This window comes from Propithecus coquereli, unplaced genomic scaffold (genome assembly GCF_000956105.1).
Source record: "Propithecus coquereli isolate 6110/MARCELLA unplaced genomic scaffold, Pcoq_1.0 Scaffold98, whole genome shotgun sequence".
NCBI classification, from domain to species: Eukaryota; Metazoa; Chordata; class Mammalia; order Primates; family Indriidae; genus Propithecus; species Propithecus coquereli.
The window spans coordinates 6,635,048-6,652,483 of record NW_012156173.1 but is presented as its reverse complement, the minus strand read 5'-3'; the positions used below and the strand labels follow the sequence as shown (position 1 = coordinate 6,652,483).

The following is a 17,436-nucleotide window of genomic DNA, read 5'->3' as shown; positions in this document are numbered from 1 at the left end:
ATCAAAAACCTGAGTCTTCCCTGAAGCGTTCTTAAACCAAAGTGTATGTAGCTTCCTGGTCCTATTCTACATAAGCCAGTGTCCAGAATTTCTACTTAAAGACATAGGAAAATTTTATTAATCATTTAAGCTATGGCTAATAATAATATCTTTATTTACTTGAGACTTGCACCCTGCTGAGTTGTAAATGGGCTGAAGTAGTTTACAGATTAATCCATAGGTCCAAATAAAGATTTTTAAAAACCCCAAAAAACAAAATCTGTTCTAAAGGGAACAAACGGAGCAAAAGCTTTCAGGCATCAGAGTTGAGCACACCACAACACTGGCACAATAACTTAGGCTCTATGCTTTATGACAGCTAAAGAAAAAACGAAAGCATGCTAGGTTATATAGTTTCTGTTTTCTAACAAAATTCACATACAAATGTAAACTAAACCTCAAGAGATTTTTTTTTTTTTTTACAAACAGGGACTATATCTCGATCAAATCTCTAAATTTGTATTCCCTGAATTTTGTATACAGTAAACCTCTGGTAGATATTTGTTGAATAAATGAATAAATGAATCCCTGCATGAGCTGTGGTTTTCTGCAAGATTTTGCTGAGTAGAGAGAGCCTCACATGATAAAGAACCCCTAATTAGGTGTGAGGTCAGAGACTCGGGTAAAAGCAACAAGTTTTATGGGATTTGGGGGATATACTGAATTTCTGATTGTCATGAATGTTATTTATAAGAAGATTCACAAAGAGCTTTCCTTTATGTCCTAGGAACTGTTAGCCAAATGTTCCTCGGCACTACAAAGCTATCTAAAATATAATTCATATATATGTATATTCATCCATTGATTCAACCAAGATTTATTAAAAACCTCCTCTGTGTCAAAAGTATGCAGAGGCTATGACAATAAACACAATAGTCCTGGTCTCTGTCCCCACAGACCTTGAGTTACCCATAATGCAGTGTAATACACACAACGATGGAGGAGTTGGGCATCCCGGAAAAGCAGGCGAGGGGCCACTATAACCAAATTTGAGGAAAGTGGATGCTTTCTGGAAAGAGTATTATCTCAGCTGAGGCTTAAACCAGGAGTCTGCCGGAGAACATTTGTTGTTGTTGTTTGTCGGGCAGGGGCATGATGGAGAACAGAATAATGCTCTAGGCAGTGGGATACATAAGAATAAATGAAGAACTAGAAGTTCTAGTTTTAAGGCAACTAAATTGTATTACAACTCCTCTAATGAAACTCTTAATCTTTTGAGAGGAGGCTTTTTTCTGAGTCCCGTCTAGGGTTTCTTGATGGCTGGCTGCCAAGGCATATCTCGTTTGACCCTCTCTCCTCCCTTACAGCATGAGTATGCACGAGGACAACGAAGGGTAGGAGCCTCCAAGCTCTACTGCTTCTGCCCAAGGACATACAAGCGGAAAATTTATTCCTTAACTTGCAGGCCCTCACCGTGGTACATTTCATCCCTATGCCCTTCTGAATTTCCTTTCCCCTGAGAACAAAATGTAAATCTTTTCATCAAAACTCAGAATTAAAATTACCAACATTACAGAAAAAAATGGTTTGTCAAAATGTTATATTTCTTTACTCAATGAAAAATTGAAGAGTGAATCGATCTTCTTCATTATTATTTTTTAAGGCTGCTATCTTTTAGCACAGTAAAAAATAACTAAACGAACAGGGTAAGATTCCATATAAGTTCTATTTTTAATTATTTCATTTTCATTTTAATACAACAAAATAGATATTTCTAAATTATAAGAATAAGCCCACTAATCAGAAACATGAGTTACTTGCTACTAGCTTAATATGTCAATTTCTTTAAAACATAATCCTTCTTAAAAACTGAACAAAAATTTATTTTCTATCAATACAGCCTATTAATTTCTAAATACAGCTGTGGTATACACATTATGACGGCAGCATAGATGGAATGCCAGAGAACAACTATATTAAACTACTATTTCAGAATTTCCTTTGTGCAAAATACTGGACTAGATGCTACACAGACCCCAAGATAGTAAAGAAAATGCATTCAGTAAGGAGTTTATAATGAAAATTTATCATTGGTGGATTAAATAAGATACATTATACAACATCTTTAATAACTCTCCTATAAATACAGACTTTAGAGAAAGAAATATAATGAAAATATAATACTTTAAAGACACATGAAATTTAGAAAATGAATTTATATTCCTTAATTTTATCAATCCCTCTACTTTATTAAAATGTTTATCACACATGCCACTGATAAGGTAACTTATCTCAAATCATTTAATATGGTTGTTAATAATAACCAAGAATTCCAACTGAACCATTAAGAGATTTATGTCATTGACAAGTTTTCCATTTTCTATTTATCATTATACTCTTTACTCTCAATTTTGTGGACAATTGCTTTTGCCCTTGGGAAACTTGTTCAATCTACTGTAATTATCTGTATGACATATGGCCTCTTTAGCAAAAATGAACACGAGAAACAGGCAGAAAGATGCAGAGAGAATGAAAAACATCACTAACAGTCAATTCTAAATTCTAAAAAAGCAGCCTACCCATTATGTTGCAATACATTAAATTTGGGCTAAAGAAAGAAATATGTTTTACTTACTAAACTAGCTTAAATTAGGAAGTGACTACCAGAGAGAATATGGTTTATTGTTAATCATTATGGAGTTTATGCAAAAGTAAAGAAAGAGCTGACCAATACACTAAAAAAAATCCTTTTCATTCATTCGTTCATTCATGCAATATTTATTTCACACATATATATCAGGTAGTTTATATTAATCCACTATGCATCTCCTGGCCCTCAAAATATTTACTGAAGCAAAGAAGGAAAAAAGGGAAGGAGGAGGAAAGGAAGAGAAGAACTTATCCTGGACTTTGAAAGGTGGAAATACTTTGTATAGGCAGGGGTGGAGGAAAGCAAGGGAAATAGCGGCCGTGGAGAAATAATAAAATGTAATTGGCCTGCAAGACAAGATTATATAAGATGGTGAGAACTAAAATTCAAAAGGAGTAAGATTATACTGAATCTTGAAATCAAAATTTAAAGTTCAGACTCCAGCCTGAAGGGAATGGGCTTCCTCTTGAAGGCTTCTCAGCAAAGATATGATAAAAATGAAAATATAACTATGTTGATTTGCAAATTAAAATTGGTATGTAACTAGTGTGGCCGGAGGTTAATGGTCAAAGTGGTTTAAAAGTATCACAGGAGTGACCGACCGTGAATTCCAAAACGAGAAAGACCTATTAGGAGGCAAATACAGTATTATCTGTATGAGATGACAAAAGCCTAAAAAAGTGGGAGCAATAAGAAGAAAAATGTATTCTGATATGGCTGTTCATTTATTCCAGTCTTTTTAAAAAAGATCCCTTAGTAAAATTATGTAATTTTCTTCATCTAGTGTCCTACACATTTTTTATTTCTATTCCTCCATGTATCCTACACAAACACACACACACACACACACACACACACACACACACACACACACAGGAGTTGTTGACATGTGAAAGTAATTTCTCCCATTTTATTTTCTAACTGGTGATTGCTGGTATCTATAAGGTATTCAATTTTGTATGTTTATTTTAACTGCCCTTCTTATTGAACTCTCATTTTTAATAGGCTTAAAGTTGATATACTTGGATCATTCAATTTGACAATCATATGAAGTACAAATGATAATATATTCTACCTTTAAAAATACTTACATTCCATTTTATTTTCTCCTATTAACAACTGGCTACAATTTTTAGAACCATGTCGATTAACAGTAGTGATAGCGGTAATTCTAATCTTGCTCCTGCCTTTGATAGGACCATTGATATATTTCAGGTAAAGGACTAACAAAATCACATTTACATTATGGAAACCTCTCCCTGGAAGCAGCATAGAGAATCAATGGGATGATGGAAAAAGCTTAGAGACCAATTATGAGATTATTGCAGTAATCCATGGCAGAGATACAAATAAGTGCTTATCTATGGCAGTGAAGATAGAAAGAATTCATAAACTTGATGCCCAGCTGAATTTAGAGGATGGAGAGGGATAAAACTAGGATAACGTCCCAGGTCTCTAGTCTGGCCCCATATGCAAGCAACTGACCAGGTTAGGAATACTGGAGGAAAAGCAAAAGCTCCACTCAGATCACACAGTAAAATCAATTAGATAAATGGGGCAAGCACCGTTAGCATAGAATTAAATGATAGCTTCAAGGGGAAGCTGCACAAAGGAAGGAGGACTAAGATTGAATACTGGAGAACATCTAACTTTTGGAAGGATGGTAAGGAAGAAACTGCTGGCAAAGGAGATGAAGACATTTTGCAAGGAGGTAAAGAAGAAGAGGTCAGTATGGTAGCATTAAAACCACAGGAGAGAAGATTTTTTTAAATCTCAAAATTATATGGCTAAACAAGAAAGAAGTTTAGTCTGAGGAAAGGCTAATTTGGTTTCCAGGAGTATACTGGTGACCGTTTTGGGCTTCACTTCAATTAAATGATGAAAGGAAGACAGGTACAGTGGGTTAAGAGAGAGTATAGATTTTGAGAAAGTAAAAGCAACAGGTAAATCTACTAATTCTAGATGTTTAATAACAGAAGAGAAATAGCACTTACTGGTCGGGAGACAGACCAGTGGGGTGAAATGATGGTAAGCCCCAGAGAGCTTTGAAAATGGAGAAAAGAACTGACTGAAGAGCTAAAACCAGTGGATAATGGAGGAAGAAAAGACCTGGATAAGGGAGCCAGTGAGAAAATCAGGAAACCAATGGAAGGAAGGGGAAAAGACAGAGATAGAATGTAAATATTTTGAGGTGACAGAGATGGAAGAAGATGCTCGTTCCTGGGAACTCTCTTTTTACAGTAAAGTAGAACATAAGGTCAAATGTCCAGATACTGATGCTAAAAAAAGGTTGAGAAAAGATACTGGGCAGAATGGACTAAAAAAAAAATCAAAAAGACTTCAAAGGTAAGTTGAGTAGGACCAAGAGCCCAAATGAAGTTCTTTAAAAAGGTAATTTACAGTGTGAACAGTCAGTGTGTTTGCTGGGTTTTTAGAAGCAATCCTCTGTAGTCTAGAGAAAGGAAAATCAATCGGAAAGTGGATGATTCAGGAATGGGAACCCAGAGGCAGCAGAGGCTAAGGTGTCAACGATCTGGAAGCTGTCATGGCAAGGGCTGTCTATGGAGTGCAGAGGGCAGCAGACACAGCCTAACACCATCCATCCTACAAGTGCACTGAGACCCTACAGAGCTGGGCCTGGGAAACGTTCTTTGGCTGGGGGAGAAAACAAGCCCTTGTTACATCATCGCAAGCTAAAAAATTACACAATTATGAAAGCATCAACAAGGAAACAGCAGAGACTAATGCCTGAGGACAATGAATGCTTCTGGCACATGTTCTTTTCAACTCTAAAGCTGGCCTGTGACAGATGCAGAGAACATCACCTGAGATAAAAGGTGAACAGGACACAGATATCCTAACTACCAATAATGCTAGCCCTCTTCTAAAATCCAATTTTCCAAACTCATATTGAGAATTTAAAAATATTTTTATCTACTGTCAACCTTTAAACCTGATATTGAAGATTATGGGAGCAGAGATTTGAACCAAAACATGAGCTGAGTTTTTAAATGTTACCTAATTTTTTTAAATTAAAAAACCAACAAAGCCAAAGATGCTTTTAAAAATACATCCAAAGAACTAGTTTAAATCAGAACCAAATCTAAGCATCTTCTACTGAAACAAAACAAAAATATATAAAACTTCTATCATATTTTAAGGAAAAGTCTTCATAGGAACTGCATGTTCCTAACATAGATCAGGATGTTCAGTCATTAAAGATAATGCTTGCCAAGCATTTTGTGAGTCCCAGAAGGCAAACTGATATACATAGTATAACCACAGCTTTGAAAAATATACACACATAAAGAAAGAGACTGGAAGAGTCGTTACCATTAAGAAGGAGGGATGGAGTAAGATTTGGGAGGAAGCTTCTGGAATGCCAGCAATGTTCTATATCTTAAACTGGATGGTGGTTATACAGGTGGCGTCACTTCTTGATTACTTATTGAGTTTATTACTTATTATAAGTATTTCTTGTTATTATGCATATGAAATATGGGCATCTTTCAATATGGATGTTACACTTCAATTAAAAGCTGTTTTTTTTTTAAATAAAAAAGGACTGCAAAGAAACATAATAATATGGTATAATAGATTCTTCCAGGAGTGAGGGGACCATGGGTAATGGTCCTCTTTCTTCTAAATGTAATTTCCCACATTTCATCATGAGAAAAAAGTTAAACTTTATTAAGCATATAGAGGTGACATCTTGGAATAAATGGACAATATCTACTTAAAAAGAGATTAAAGAGAGAAATAACTACGCTCTAAAAGGAATGTGTAAAGATATGTAAACCCGCACCCAGCTTATAAATACTACACTAAATATCATTGAGCATTCAAAAGAGCAGAATTGATACTGAGAGCACAAAGTCAGGAATTCTAAAGATAATTTGATTCAGAAATTCCAATGATATAAATCATATTACAGGTCTAGAATCACAAATGTAAAAACAGAAAAGGAATACCCAATTTAGAAATAATAAGGATAAGAAAGAAAAGAGAAAATGCTAGAACTGTACAAATCATGATCAGAGAGAAAAAAATCAAAGACAAAATTTTCTCAAGTGGAAGATAACTTCAGCCTAGTTAACAAGAGAGGGCGTAGAGTATGTCTCAGCAATTATCCTTAAAGAATGACCTCAGACACTTATTTGTCAAGTTTTAAACCTTTAAAGATAAGATCTTACATTCTGTCAAAAAGAAAGGTGGTATAATATAAGAATGCCTTTGGACCTCATTTTTCAGATCTCTAAGAAGGGAGAAGCTATAAAGAAAAAGAATTATACATATAAGAACTCAGATAAATCTCTTTTATGACAGAGAATATATCAAAACACAGAGCACTGAAGTAACGTCAGCAAGGTCCTACAGCTGCTAAGATCACAAAGGACAACAAGGTTTCTGAAAGCAGACGGAAAGATGCTAAGAAGAGAAAGATACTCTCTAAGAGAATGAAATATGAACAAAGGATAAAATTAAATTAACTGGTAGTCAGTAAACTTGACATGTATTGTGAGAATCAAGAGTAAATATAATACGTTAAAAATAACTTAAACCATCAACTGAACCAACAAAGGTTAGTGTGGTAAGATTTTAAACAACTACGAATTCTTCACAGGCTCTCCCATCAAGAGGTGGAGTCTATTTCCCACTCTTTGAATCTGGGCTGGCCTTGCCACTTGCTTTGCAAAAGAAGAAATGTTGTGTGACTTCCAAATGTAGTCCTCAGGATGCCTTGAAGCTTTTGCTCTTACCCTCTTGGAAACAATAACTGCTAAGTGAAGAAGCCTGGGCTCACTTTGAGACACACAGCGCAGAAGACAGCCGGCGCTACCCACCAGGCATGTGAATGAGGCCATCTAAGACGTTCTAGCCCTAGTTAAGCCACCAGATGACTAGACCCACATGAGTGAGCCCAGGTATAAAGGGTTTCTACATATAAGATGATGTCATCTGTGAACAGAGATGATTTTACTTCTTCCTTGCCAATTTCTATGCCTTATTTCTTTTTCTGGCCTAATTGCTCTGGCTAACACTTCCAGTACTGTGTTGAATAGAAGTGGCAAAGGTGTACATCCTTGTCTTGTTCCTAATCTTAGAGGAAAAGCTTTCAGTCTTTTACCATTGAGTGTGATGTTTGGCTGGGGGTTTTTCATATATGGTCTTTATTAGGTTGAGGTAATTGATTACTTTTTATAATTTCATTTTATCACCACTACTGGCTTATTCATTATACCTCTTCTTCTAAAACTTCTTAAAGGTTACCATAAAGTTTATAATATACACATTGAATTTACCACAACCTACCCTCAAATAATATTACTTAACATGTGGCAATAGGAACTTTATAACAGTATACAACTGACCCTTGAACAACATGGGTTTGAACTGCACGCATCCACTTATATGTGGATTTTTTTCAATAAAAATTAAGCCAAGTGTGTTTGCCTCTCCTGCATCCCCTTCCACCTCCTCTGCCTCTGCCACCCGAGAAAATAAGACCAACTCCTCCTCTTCCTCCTCCTCAGCCTATTCAGACTCAGACTGCACATGATGAGGATAAAGACCTTTATGACGATCCTCTTCTACTTAATGAACAATAAATATATTTTCTCTTCCTTATGATTTTCCTAATAACATTTTCTTTTTTCTAGCTTACTTTATTGCAAGAATATGGTATATAATACATATACAAAATATGTGTTAATTATTTATGTTATTAGTAAGGCTACTGGTTAACAGTAGGCTATTAGTAGTTAAGTCTTTGGGGATCAAAGGTTGTATGTAGCTTTGCAACTGTGCTTGGGGGGCTGGCATCTCTACCCCTATGTTTTTCAAGGGTCAACTACACTTCCAATTTTTCCTTCACTTTCCTTATTCTATTGCTGTCATACTTTACTTCTGCATATAAACTGTCCCCTAAAGTGAACAAGTCACTGCGCTCAGCTGATTTTTTAATTTTTTGTAGAGATGGGGTTTCACTATGTTGCCCAGACCGGTCTTGAACTCCTGGCCTCAAACAATCCTCCTGCCTCTGCCTCCCAAAGTGCTGGGACTACATACATGAGCCACCACATCTGGCCAAGTACTATAAGGTCCTCCCCAATCCCAAAATTTTATCCCACTATGAATTAACTCGGGTGGATTATGCCTTCGAATCTGCTGCTTATTTAGAGCTTGAAGAGGCCTGCTTCTCCACTCTTATTTGCTCTCACCAGCAACTACTTCCTTAGTACAAATGGAATTTGGTTATTTAACAGGAAGAGAGAGGTGGCAGTCACCAGGCTACAAACAAGATATATGGCCTTGCAATAAAATCTCTTATTATTTAAGGATGTATATCATCTGATTAATAAGTCCTCTGATCACAAAGTTCCCTTTGATAAGGTGGGCCTATGTGTGGAAGACTTAGAAAACATTTGGTATTCTTCAGACCTGGGTGAGGAACTGCCATAACCAAGGAAATGGGGGAGCCACAGGTCTAGTCTGGGTCTCACAGAGTACAGTTAACAGAAATATGTAAGAATGAATATTTAATGAATATTTACTTAGGGTCCTTTGTTTGGTAATGCAATGTTTCAATATGCACATTACAACATTTTTAAACTTGGAAAACAGGTACAATTATTTTATTAAAAATCATCTATAATAAATGTATTTCTCAGAAAAGGAACTAGTTCATTTGAAGCACATTGTATTTACATAAAAGATAATGCCATTTCACTCATCACTATTTCAGTTTCTTCTCTTCTTACATGCTATTAAGTCATTTTAAAATAATTATTCTAATATCAATGAGAATATTATAATTTTAATGAGAATGTTTCAAACTCAGAATTGTGTCTTAAATTCTTAAAATGTAATGTGTGTATTAATTTAAATTTAAGAAAACAGTAATGTAAAGTGGAATTTTCATTTTGTTTAACTTCTAAAATCATAAAAGCATAATTCCTTAGTCATACTCTAGAATTTCTACATATTATTTTGTGTTTCACTGATATGTTGGTTCTTTCACAGCCTGTGTTATAAAATGCCTTATCACTCAACAGACTATAGTGTTTCTAACCTGACTCTACAATATCTGAAACTGAAACAGCTCTCAAAAAAACCCTGAAGAATACGTGAAGTCCAAAATATTTATTCTCAAGTCCTCAAGCAAACAATAAAAGGAAAATATATTGTTTAGTAATTAAAACAGTAGACATTCTCCTTTACTTTGTTCTTCATCTAAAGCCTCCCATTTGACATGGGACATAGAGACGAGGGTGACAGTCCTGAGTGGGAGATGACCTGCTCATGGTCTCCACTGCTAATGGGATAGCTGAGTCAGGGACCACATACTTTTGATATCCACCAACGTCTGGAAACAAGCCTGCCCTACTCCAATCTTTCTCTTGTCACTCTTTCTATCAGGAGAGGCCTAGTCAAAGCCTTCAACATGTTAGGCACAAAATCTATTGGAAAGGTTCCTTTGTCTCACAGAGAAATCAGTCTTTCAAGAGGAGAGAGGTATGCCAAGTTTCTGGATACCTCTTATTCCCTAGTAGTTCAATGCTCAAATACTCAAGTTTATATAGCAAAAGTGATCAGGTTAATTAAGTAAATATACTTAATTCTGCCTAAAGGCAACAATTTTATTCATAAAAGCAACATATGCCACACAGAGTTAGCTGTGAACTGTACAGGTAGAAGAAAACATGAGGTTGCACCCATTACCTGAGTAGGGCTCTGAAGACTTAAATCCAAACCACAAGTAAACTCTGTGTGATGCTCCACTGTTTCAAGAAGAGGGTCAGGCTTTGAAAAGTTCCAGAATCTGTGAAGATAAACAAAAGGAAACGAGTGCTAAAACTACCAAAAAAAAAAAACTTATAGTAAGAAAAAATAAGATATTTGACAAATAGCAAAGATTTTATCAAAACCAGCTCAACCAATTCATAAATGCAGAGCCCCACTATTGATCTACATTAAAAAATCTAATAAGGAAAAAATATACTTCATCCTATTATATCAAAAAACAAAACAGAATTATTCATCAATCTACCCTTGTAAAAGATTACTGTATTCCCATTAGTATACTTTATAGGATAGAAGCTTAACAAATTTTAGTTAAAAAAATTTTTTTTATATTGTACAAGGACATGTGAGATGAGAGACACTGTGCTTTTGTAGCAATTTCTAAAAGCATTCATGGCTGTAAAATAAGAATCTTAGATGAACTCTAACATTTTGTGATTTTTAAATACTACTTAATTTCTCAACAAATGACATGAAAAGATCTTAGGTTTAATTTACATTTCAACAGCAATTCAAATTCTTTGAAAAAAATCTGTTCTCTTATGAAAATCTCTGTAATTCTGAAACTACATATTTTTTCTGAGGCACAGCCTTTCTTATAGATTCTACATCAATGTAATTTCTAGAGCCAAGAAAAACAGAAATCTGTTTTACTGGGCCAATGTTATGTATTCTATTTAACCTCTATAGACTAGGAGTGGTAATATTTACCAGAATATAGCTCTGATTTCTACTGTGCAGAGAATTTGGCCCTATTTTCAATACACAAAATAGTACTTTATTTCTAAAGCTTTATTTGCTCATCATCTTTTTTATTTGACTTTAAACATACTATAAAAATGATACATTCAGAATCATAGAGTCATACCCTAATTCAGCTTCTCTAATGATCTATACAACATGGAACACTGAAGGTTTAACAGATCCCTTTGAAAGAGAGTAAATACACAGAACCAACCGTCAGTTTGTTTAACCTGGTGGTTTTATTTCCCCAATAAATATGGAGTTGGCCCTAATAAGTTTTGAAAAGGATTGTTGCTATGGATAATCCACTGTGCAGGTACTACAGAGACAATGAATAAACAAGTCGTTTATCAGGTTACTGCAATCTACGAAATATTTAGGGAGAGTGATTTTACTTTTGAAAATTTGCCTGTTCAAACAAATGAGGGAGCAACCTTCTCAGAGACCCTAATAGTGGTCTCTACTGTCTTTGCATATTTGTTCCTTTGGGATTACAGACAGTGAACTGTACTGAAATCTAATTTTCTGGATCTTGATAATATTTATAAAAGCAAAAGTAAACTTATAATTGTGTAATTTCATTTCTAAAACATGGTTATTCACTGATTTGCATTATCTGAAACAATAATCAAATGATTTTGTATATACCCACTATATTCCAAAAAAATATTCAAAATGGTTTTAAAAATATGCATTTAATATGGCAAAAAAATGACTTAAAGGAAAATTAAGGGTTGGAAAGCAAGTTAGAAGCTGCAATGAGATTGGTAAATAAAAATACCTCCCATGAAGTGGTATGTGCTTGACAGAGAAGGACCTCAAGACATTAAGCTTTCTAGCAACCAAAGGAAAAAGGGAGACACCAAACTCTAGGCGTCCACAACCAAATTGCTCCTGGAAAGTTTAGAAGGAAATTCTCCCTTAGACAAGAAATCCTGTGCTTATATAATAAAGGACATCCTCAACACCTCTTTAAATTTTATCTCAATAGAATGGACAGGCTAAATATTCTTTAGGTAAACCATAAAAATTGGTTGCTTTCAGGACTTTTTAAGAATAATAAACAGCAACAAGAATTCATTTATACCCTCTGATGAGTTCCTGGAATGCAGTTTCTCTTTATTATTGTTGTTTTGGGCCAGTTAAGGACACAAAGCTGCACTGAGATAAAGACAGGTGAGCCTTATGAAAATTAAGATGCCTAAACCAAGCACAGTGAGTGGCATGAGCCTGTAGTTCCAGCTACTCTGGAGGCTGAGGCAGGAGGATCCTTGAGTCCAGGAATTTGAGTCCAGCATAGGCAACACAGCTAGACCACCTTCTCTTAAAAAAAATTTTAAAAAATGCCTAACAAACACACATGTGTGAAGCCATCCAACTTTAGCTTGAAAGTGTGATGAGGGGAGTTACACATTAGGGAAGACTGAGATTCGATTCAAAAAGTCCATTTGAATTTTCTCTAACACATAGCTAAACAGGCAGTCAAGGCCTCATAGAGGCCTTCACCACACAGTCACAAACATCACAGTTTTAACCCGGGAAAAACTATCAAGTATTTATCTGCAGTTTGCAAAAAATTCATCAAACAAAACCCATGTTAAAACTCTAAGGATACTCTGGTGGAGGGAGGGTTGGTCTACTGAATGGCATCGAAGCACTACTGGCTATTATACCATTTCACAGCTCTGATAAAAATTATGTAATATGCAAAGTTTATACATTTTGGTGCAAAAATTATGAGAGGTTCACTTCCAACAGAACAGCTGACTAGGTACTTAGACGAACATTTTTAAACAACTAAAAATCCTAGATAAAACATAAAAACAAACAAATGACAACCACCACAAAAACTTTATAAAGTAACACTAAGGTAAAAACTAAGTGAAGATTAGAATACAGAGGAAAAAATGGAGTAATGAAGACAGCTTTTGCCTTGAGAGAATTTGCTTAAACGGAGAGAACCTAAGCTTGAAATTTCTTAATCTCATGGATATCAGGAGTCAGTAAAATTTTAAAAAATGAATATTAATATGCATAATTTAAAAATTATTTTCACTAAAATATCTTATTAAAAATATTGTTAAGTACACTATATGTTAAATAAGCTGAGAAAACCAAAAGCAAGCAGTATGTTTATATATTATAATTTATTTTTAAATTGCTAATGGCTTCTTAATAACAAAAGAAATCTAATGACAACCACCAGTAACAGTTCCATGAGTACACACCCTTTCAGAATTTTTTCATGTACCTCTATTAAGTCCCACCAGGAAGAGGTGAATTTTGAGGAGGAGCTGACAGGAGGAAAGTGAACATTTCTTCAGGTTATCTCATGTTTGCAATTAAGGAAATGGGCAAGGTCTCTGCTTGCAAACTTCTCCTGGATTCAAAGGTCCCATAAGTGCTATATATCTGAGGGTCTTCATGTACCTATCACACAAATAAAATGAGCTTCTTTTTACTGGGAGAAGTCAGGCTACATTATTATAATAGATCATTAAGTGGTCAAATAAGGCACATTATTTTTAAGTGAAATGTTTGTTTTGATCCAGCATATATACTACTTGGTGCCTTTTTGTCTCTTTGCTGATGAAATCACTGACTATTTAAACTCCCTCATGGGAAGTAAATATACTGGACAGGCCTTTGATAATTAAAAATATTACAGAACTATAGGAACATTTTTCATTTAAATTGTATATCACAATGCATCTTGGCTGAGTTACTTTTTGCCCTCTGACTCCACAATTCTTTAACAAAGCAAGTATGCAGTACTATATTAAATAAAACATCAAAACTATGTCAAAATTTAAGCTGAAACTACTTTCTACTTTAATACAATGAAATTTGAAATGTCTATAATAATACTTTTGAAATTTAGCCAATAAATGAATTCAGCAGGCTTAAAATATTTTAAAAACTTCTTTGTTTTCCTTTCCTGTTCTCAATTTACAAGTTAGTCATTAATTCTTTGAGTCTTTCCTAATTATGAGAAAGGGTCAATGTTTTGGCTTTTTTACGATGCTTTACATGTGCATTAATTTTAGTTGTGTTTTTATAATTTTAAGCAAACTATACAATTATAATCTCCTCCATTTGCATTGCTTGGGTCTAGTAGTCTCTAGAGCAATGAGCAAAAATGTCACATTTCTTTTCTCTTCATTTAATTACTCATTCATCCAACAACTTAACGAGCCCTGCTATATGCCAAGTACGGTGCTTAGCACCGTAAGTAAGAGAGACATGGCCTCAGCACTCCTCCGGCTCATAGTTCACAAAGATCGATGGATATGTTTTCAAAAACCACTAAAACACAAATGAAATTACAACTGACAAGTGCCCAAAAGGCAATGCAGGATGATGTAAGAGGACAACCCAGGGAAGTGACACTGAGCTGCAATCTGAAGGTTGGGGAATTAGCCAGGTGGAGAGCAGAGGAGCAGCTTGCCCTTGTCAGCAAGGAGTCTGACAGCGTGACTGAGAAGGCCCATGAGGCAGAGGCAGGAAAGGGAATAATGTTCCAGGAGGTAAGCAGGGCCAGGTCACACAGGTCTTGTAGGCTATTTGGAGAATTTGGAATTTTCTCTTACGAGTTAAAAAAAACACAAACTACTGATGGGTTTTAAGCAGCAATTTAAATTCATATGGTCAGTTTGCCTTATTTAATATTTTTTTAATAAACTTTTTTCTTTTAGAAAAGTTTTAGATTTACAGAAAAATTGTGAAGCTAGTACAGAGGGGCCCCATCTACCTAAACAGCCCGTTTCCCTACTGTTAACATCTTCATATGGTCAGCTTTGCCTTTGGAGGTGTCTCTGACCACTGTGAGAAGAACAGACTCAAGGGCTCAAGAGTGGGTGTGGGGAGATCAATGGTCCAAAACAAGACGACAGCATCTTGGACTTAAGGTGGTGACAGTGATGATGAAGAAAGGTTGATGGACTGGAGATGTATTTAGGTAGAAGAATTAACGGGACCTGGTGATTAGTGGAACTGAAGAAATAAAAACTGATTCCTATGTTTCTGGCTTCTTTCACAGTGCTTATAATACTTCCATGCATTTATTTATTTACAGATCTATCTTCCTTTAACAGCCCCTAAGCTCCTTGAATTCAGGGACGGTGTCTTATCGTTCTTTGCTTCTCTTACATGTATAAAAGTGTCTGACACATGGACACTCAAAGAATTCACAGACACTCATGAATAAATGAACAAATAAATATGCAATGGGTATAATTATTCTCATTTCAGAGATGAGAATAGGTTCAAAGAAATTAAGCAATCCATGGTTATGTAGCTAATAAATGGCAGCCCCAAAGCACAGCATTCTCTTGACATCATGTCCAGTACTTTTTCTACTAAAAAATACTGCCATTCACTTTTTCCCTAGGCCTGGGCCACGCCAGGGAATTTTGAATACAAAGGGGCAGGATGTGAAATTCTTCAGGCAGTTTTGATTAACATCCTGAAAGTTTAAATGGGCCTGGACCAAACCAGGTTTCCCCCAGACTCTTCAAACTACATAAAAAATTCCATAAGCCAAAGTCTATGTATGCCAGGTATCTGTTGGTCACCCGACCTACATTCAAAACCAAGACCCTAAGGAAATTGTGAGCCAGTATACATCTGAACTACCATGGCAAGGAATTTAGAAATTTTCCTTTTTCTTTTCTACTATATTTTATATGCACTTACTTCATCCTCTCATCTACTTTGCTGTCTCTTTCTAACTTAGGTATCACTCAACTGATCAGCTCTTTCTGAAATCACACTGATTCCCATCCTTTTGCAGTGACTCTTCCCTGAGTAGAACACAAGGAATCATGGGCTTATTATTTTATTATCTGTATCACTTTTGAAGAAGATTAAAAAATAGAAGTTGTTGGCTAGCAAAACAATTTTGTAAAGAGCTAAACTTTCATTCAACTCAAAAATATTCAGTGCTAACTTTCATTTATTTGTATGACTAGACTGGAGAGTTGTTTGGGTTTTCTCATTTTTGGAACTTGTAACAACAAAACTAAAATTTTAAAATAGAAAAACCTAATTGCTAAATGAAGAATATATGATTAATTTAAAAAAATTACTGAACAATTTTCAAAGATGACTTTTAGAACACTCAATCACTAATATCTAGAAACCACATATTTACAAACTATCAAGGTTAAAAATGACAAAATTCTAGACTTAAGCTTCCTTACCAAAATAAATTAATTACATTGCAATTAAAACTTTAATCAGATCAGTATTTTAGAGGGGCAGACTCCACTTCATCACAATAAACATTAAGCCCAGGAACCACATACCATAAAGCCTAGAGTACTTTGACAAATTAAAGAAAACCATTAGGCTGATGGAAGGTTTGCTCTGAGAGTATCTACGGCCGAAACCCAGAGGGAAGCAGGATGACTTTCTGAAGATGCCACATCTCAATAAAAGGAGATAACGGAAAAAGAGAAAAACTCCTATAGGATTTGTTTATCGCTTACTGGTATAAATCAAAGAATCATGAAATAATTTTTTGCAATATAGTTTCAAATAAATATTTGACTTAAAAAGAAATAAAATTGGAAGAACTCATGAAATAGCATCAATATCTCAGGGACAAGAACAGTGTTTGTATGTACATTTGAAGTGCAATCTGTAGCACCAAAATATGGCTACCTAGGGCAAAGGAGCATTTCACAGAAGTACAGATGGGTAATGCAATCAGGTGAGGTTGCATTAGAACGTCACTCCACGCCTAAATGTTGAAAATTATTAAACTTGTAGCAGCTGTCTGCCTGTGCTTTGTTCATTTATTAGTTATATCACCATGAAATACTCAATGCCCTCATCTCTGCAGCTACGCATTTATGAATAAACCCACTCAGGCTATCAGGTTGTGGAATGTCCACACTGCCTGCAATGACCTCCTTTATTTAACAACTCTTCCCACAGCAAAGGATGGATAGAGTGATGATGGGGTGGGTAGGGGAGGAGACAGACACTGACAAAGATGGACAGAGAAAAACAAAGATAGAGCTGATCAAATAACTGTTCCTTTTCTGGTGATTAGACATGAAGACTCGAGGGGAAAAGGAAAAAAAAAATCAGTCTGCAGGAAGAGGACAAATAATGAAGTAGGCACTTAGAGGACAGCAGTTCCAGTACCTTCTTTAGGCCCTGCTGCACTTCTGCCTTGGGTTCTGAGGGACCTCATATTCTGAGAAACATTTCCCCCTTTCTACTTAGGCCAGCTAAGGATGGTTTCTGTTTTA

General features: G+C 35.4%; 1 protein-coding gene across 1 annotated transcript in view; it reads right to left on the bottom strand.

The window, feature by feature from the left end:
- PEX7 (peroxisomal biogenesis factor 7) overlaps positions 1-17,436 on the bottom strand; it is a 109,690-nt gene that overhangs the window by 4,175 nt on the left and 88,079 nt on the right. The window contains exons 6-7 of the mRNA XM_012665177.1: positions 11,301-11,323; positions 10,352-10,451 (exon numbers count right to left, since the gene is read on the bottom strand). Of these exons, the coding sequence (XP_012520631.1) occupies positions 10,352-10,451; positions 11,301-11,323 (123 nt within the window). The remainder of the gene's footprint in view (positions 1-10,351; positions 10,452-11,300; positions 11,324-17,436) is intronic.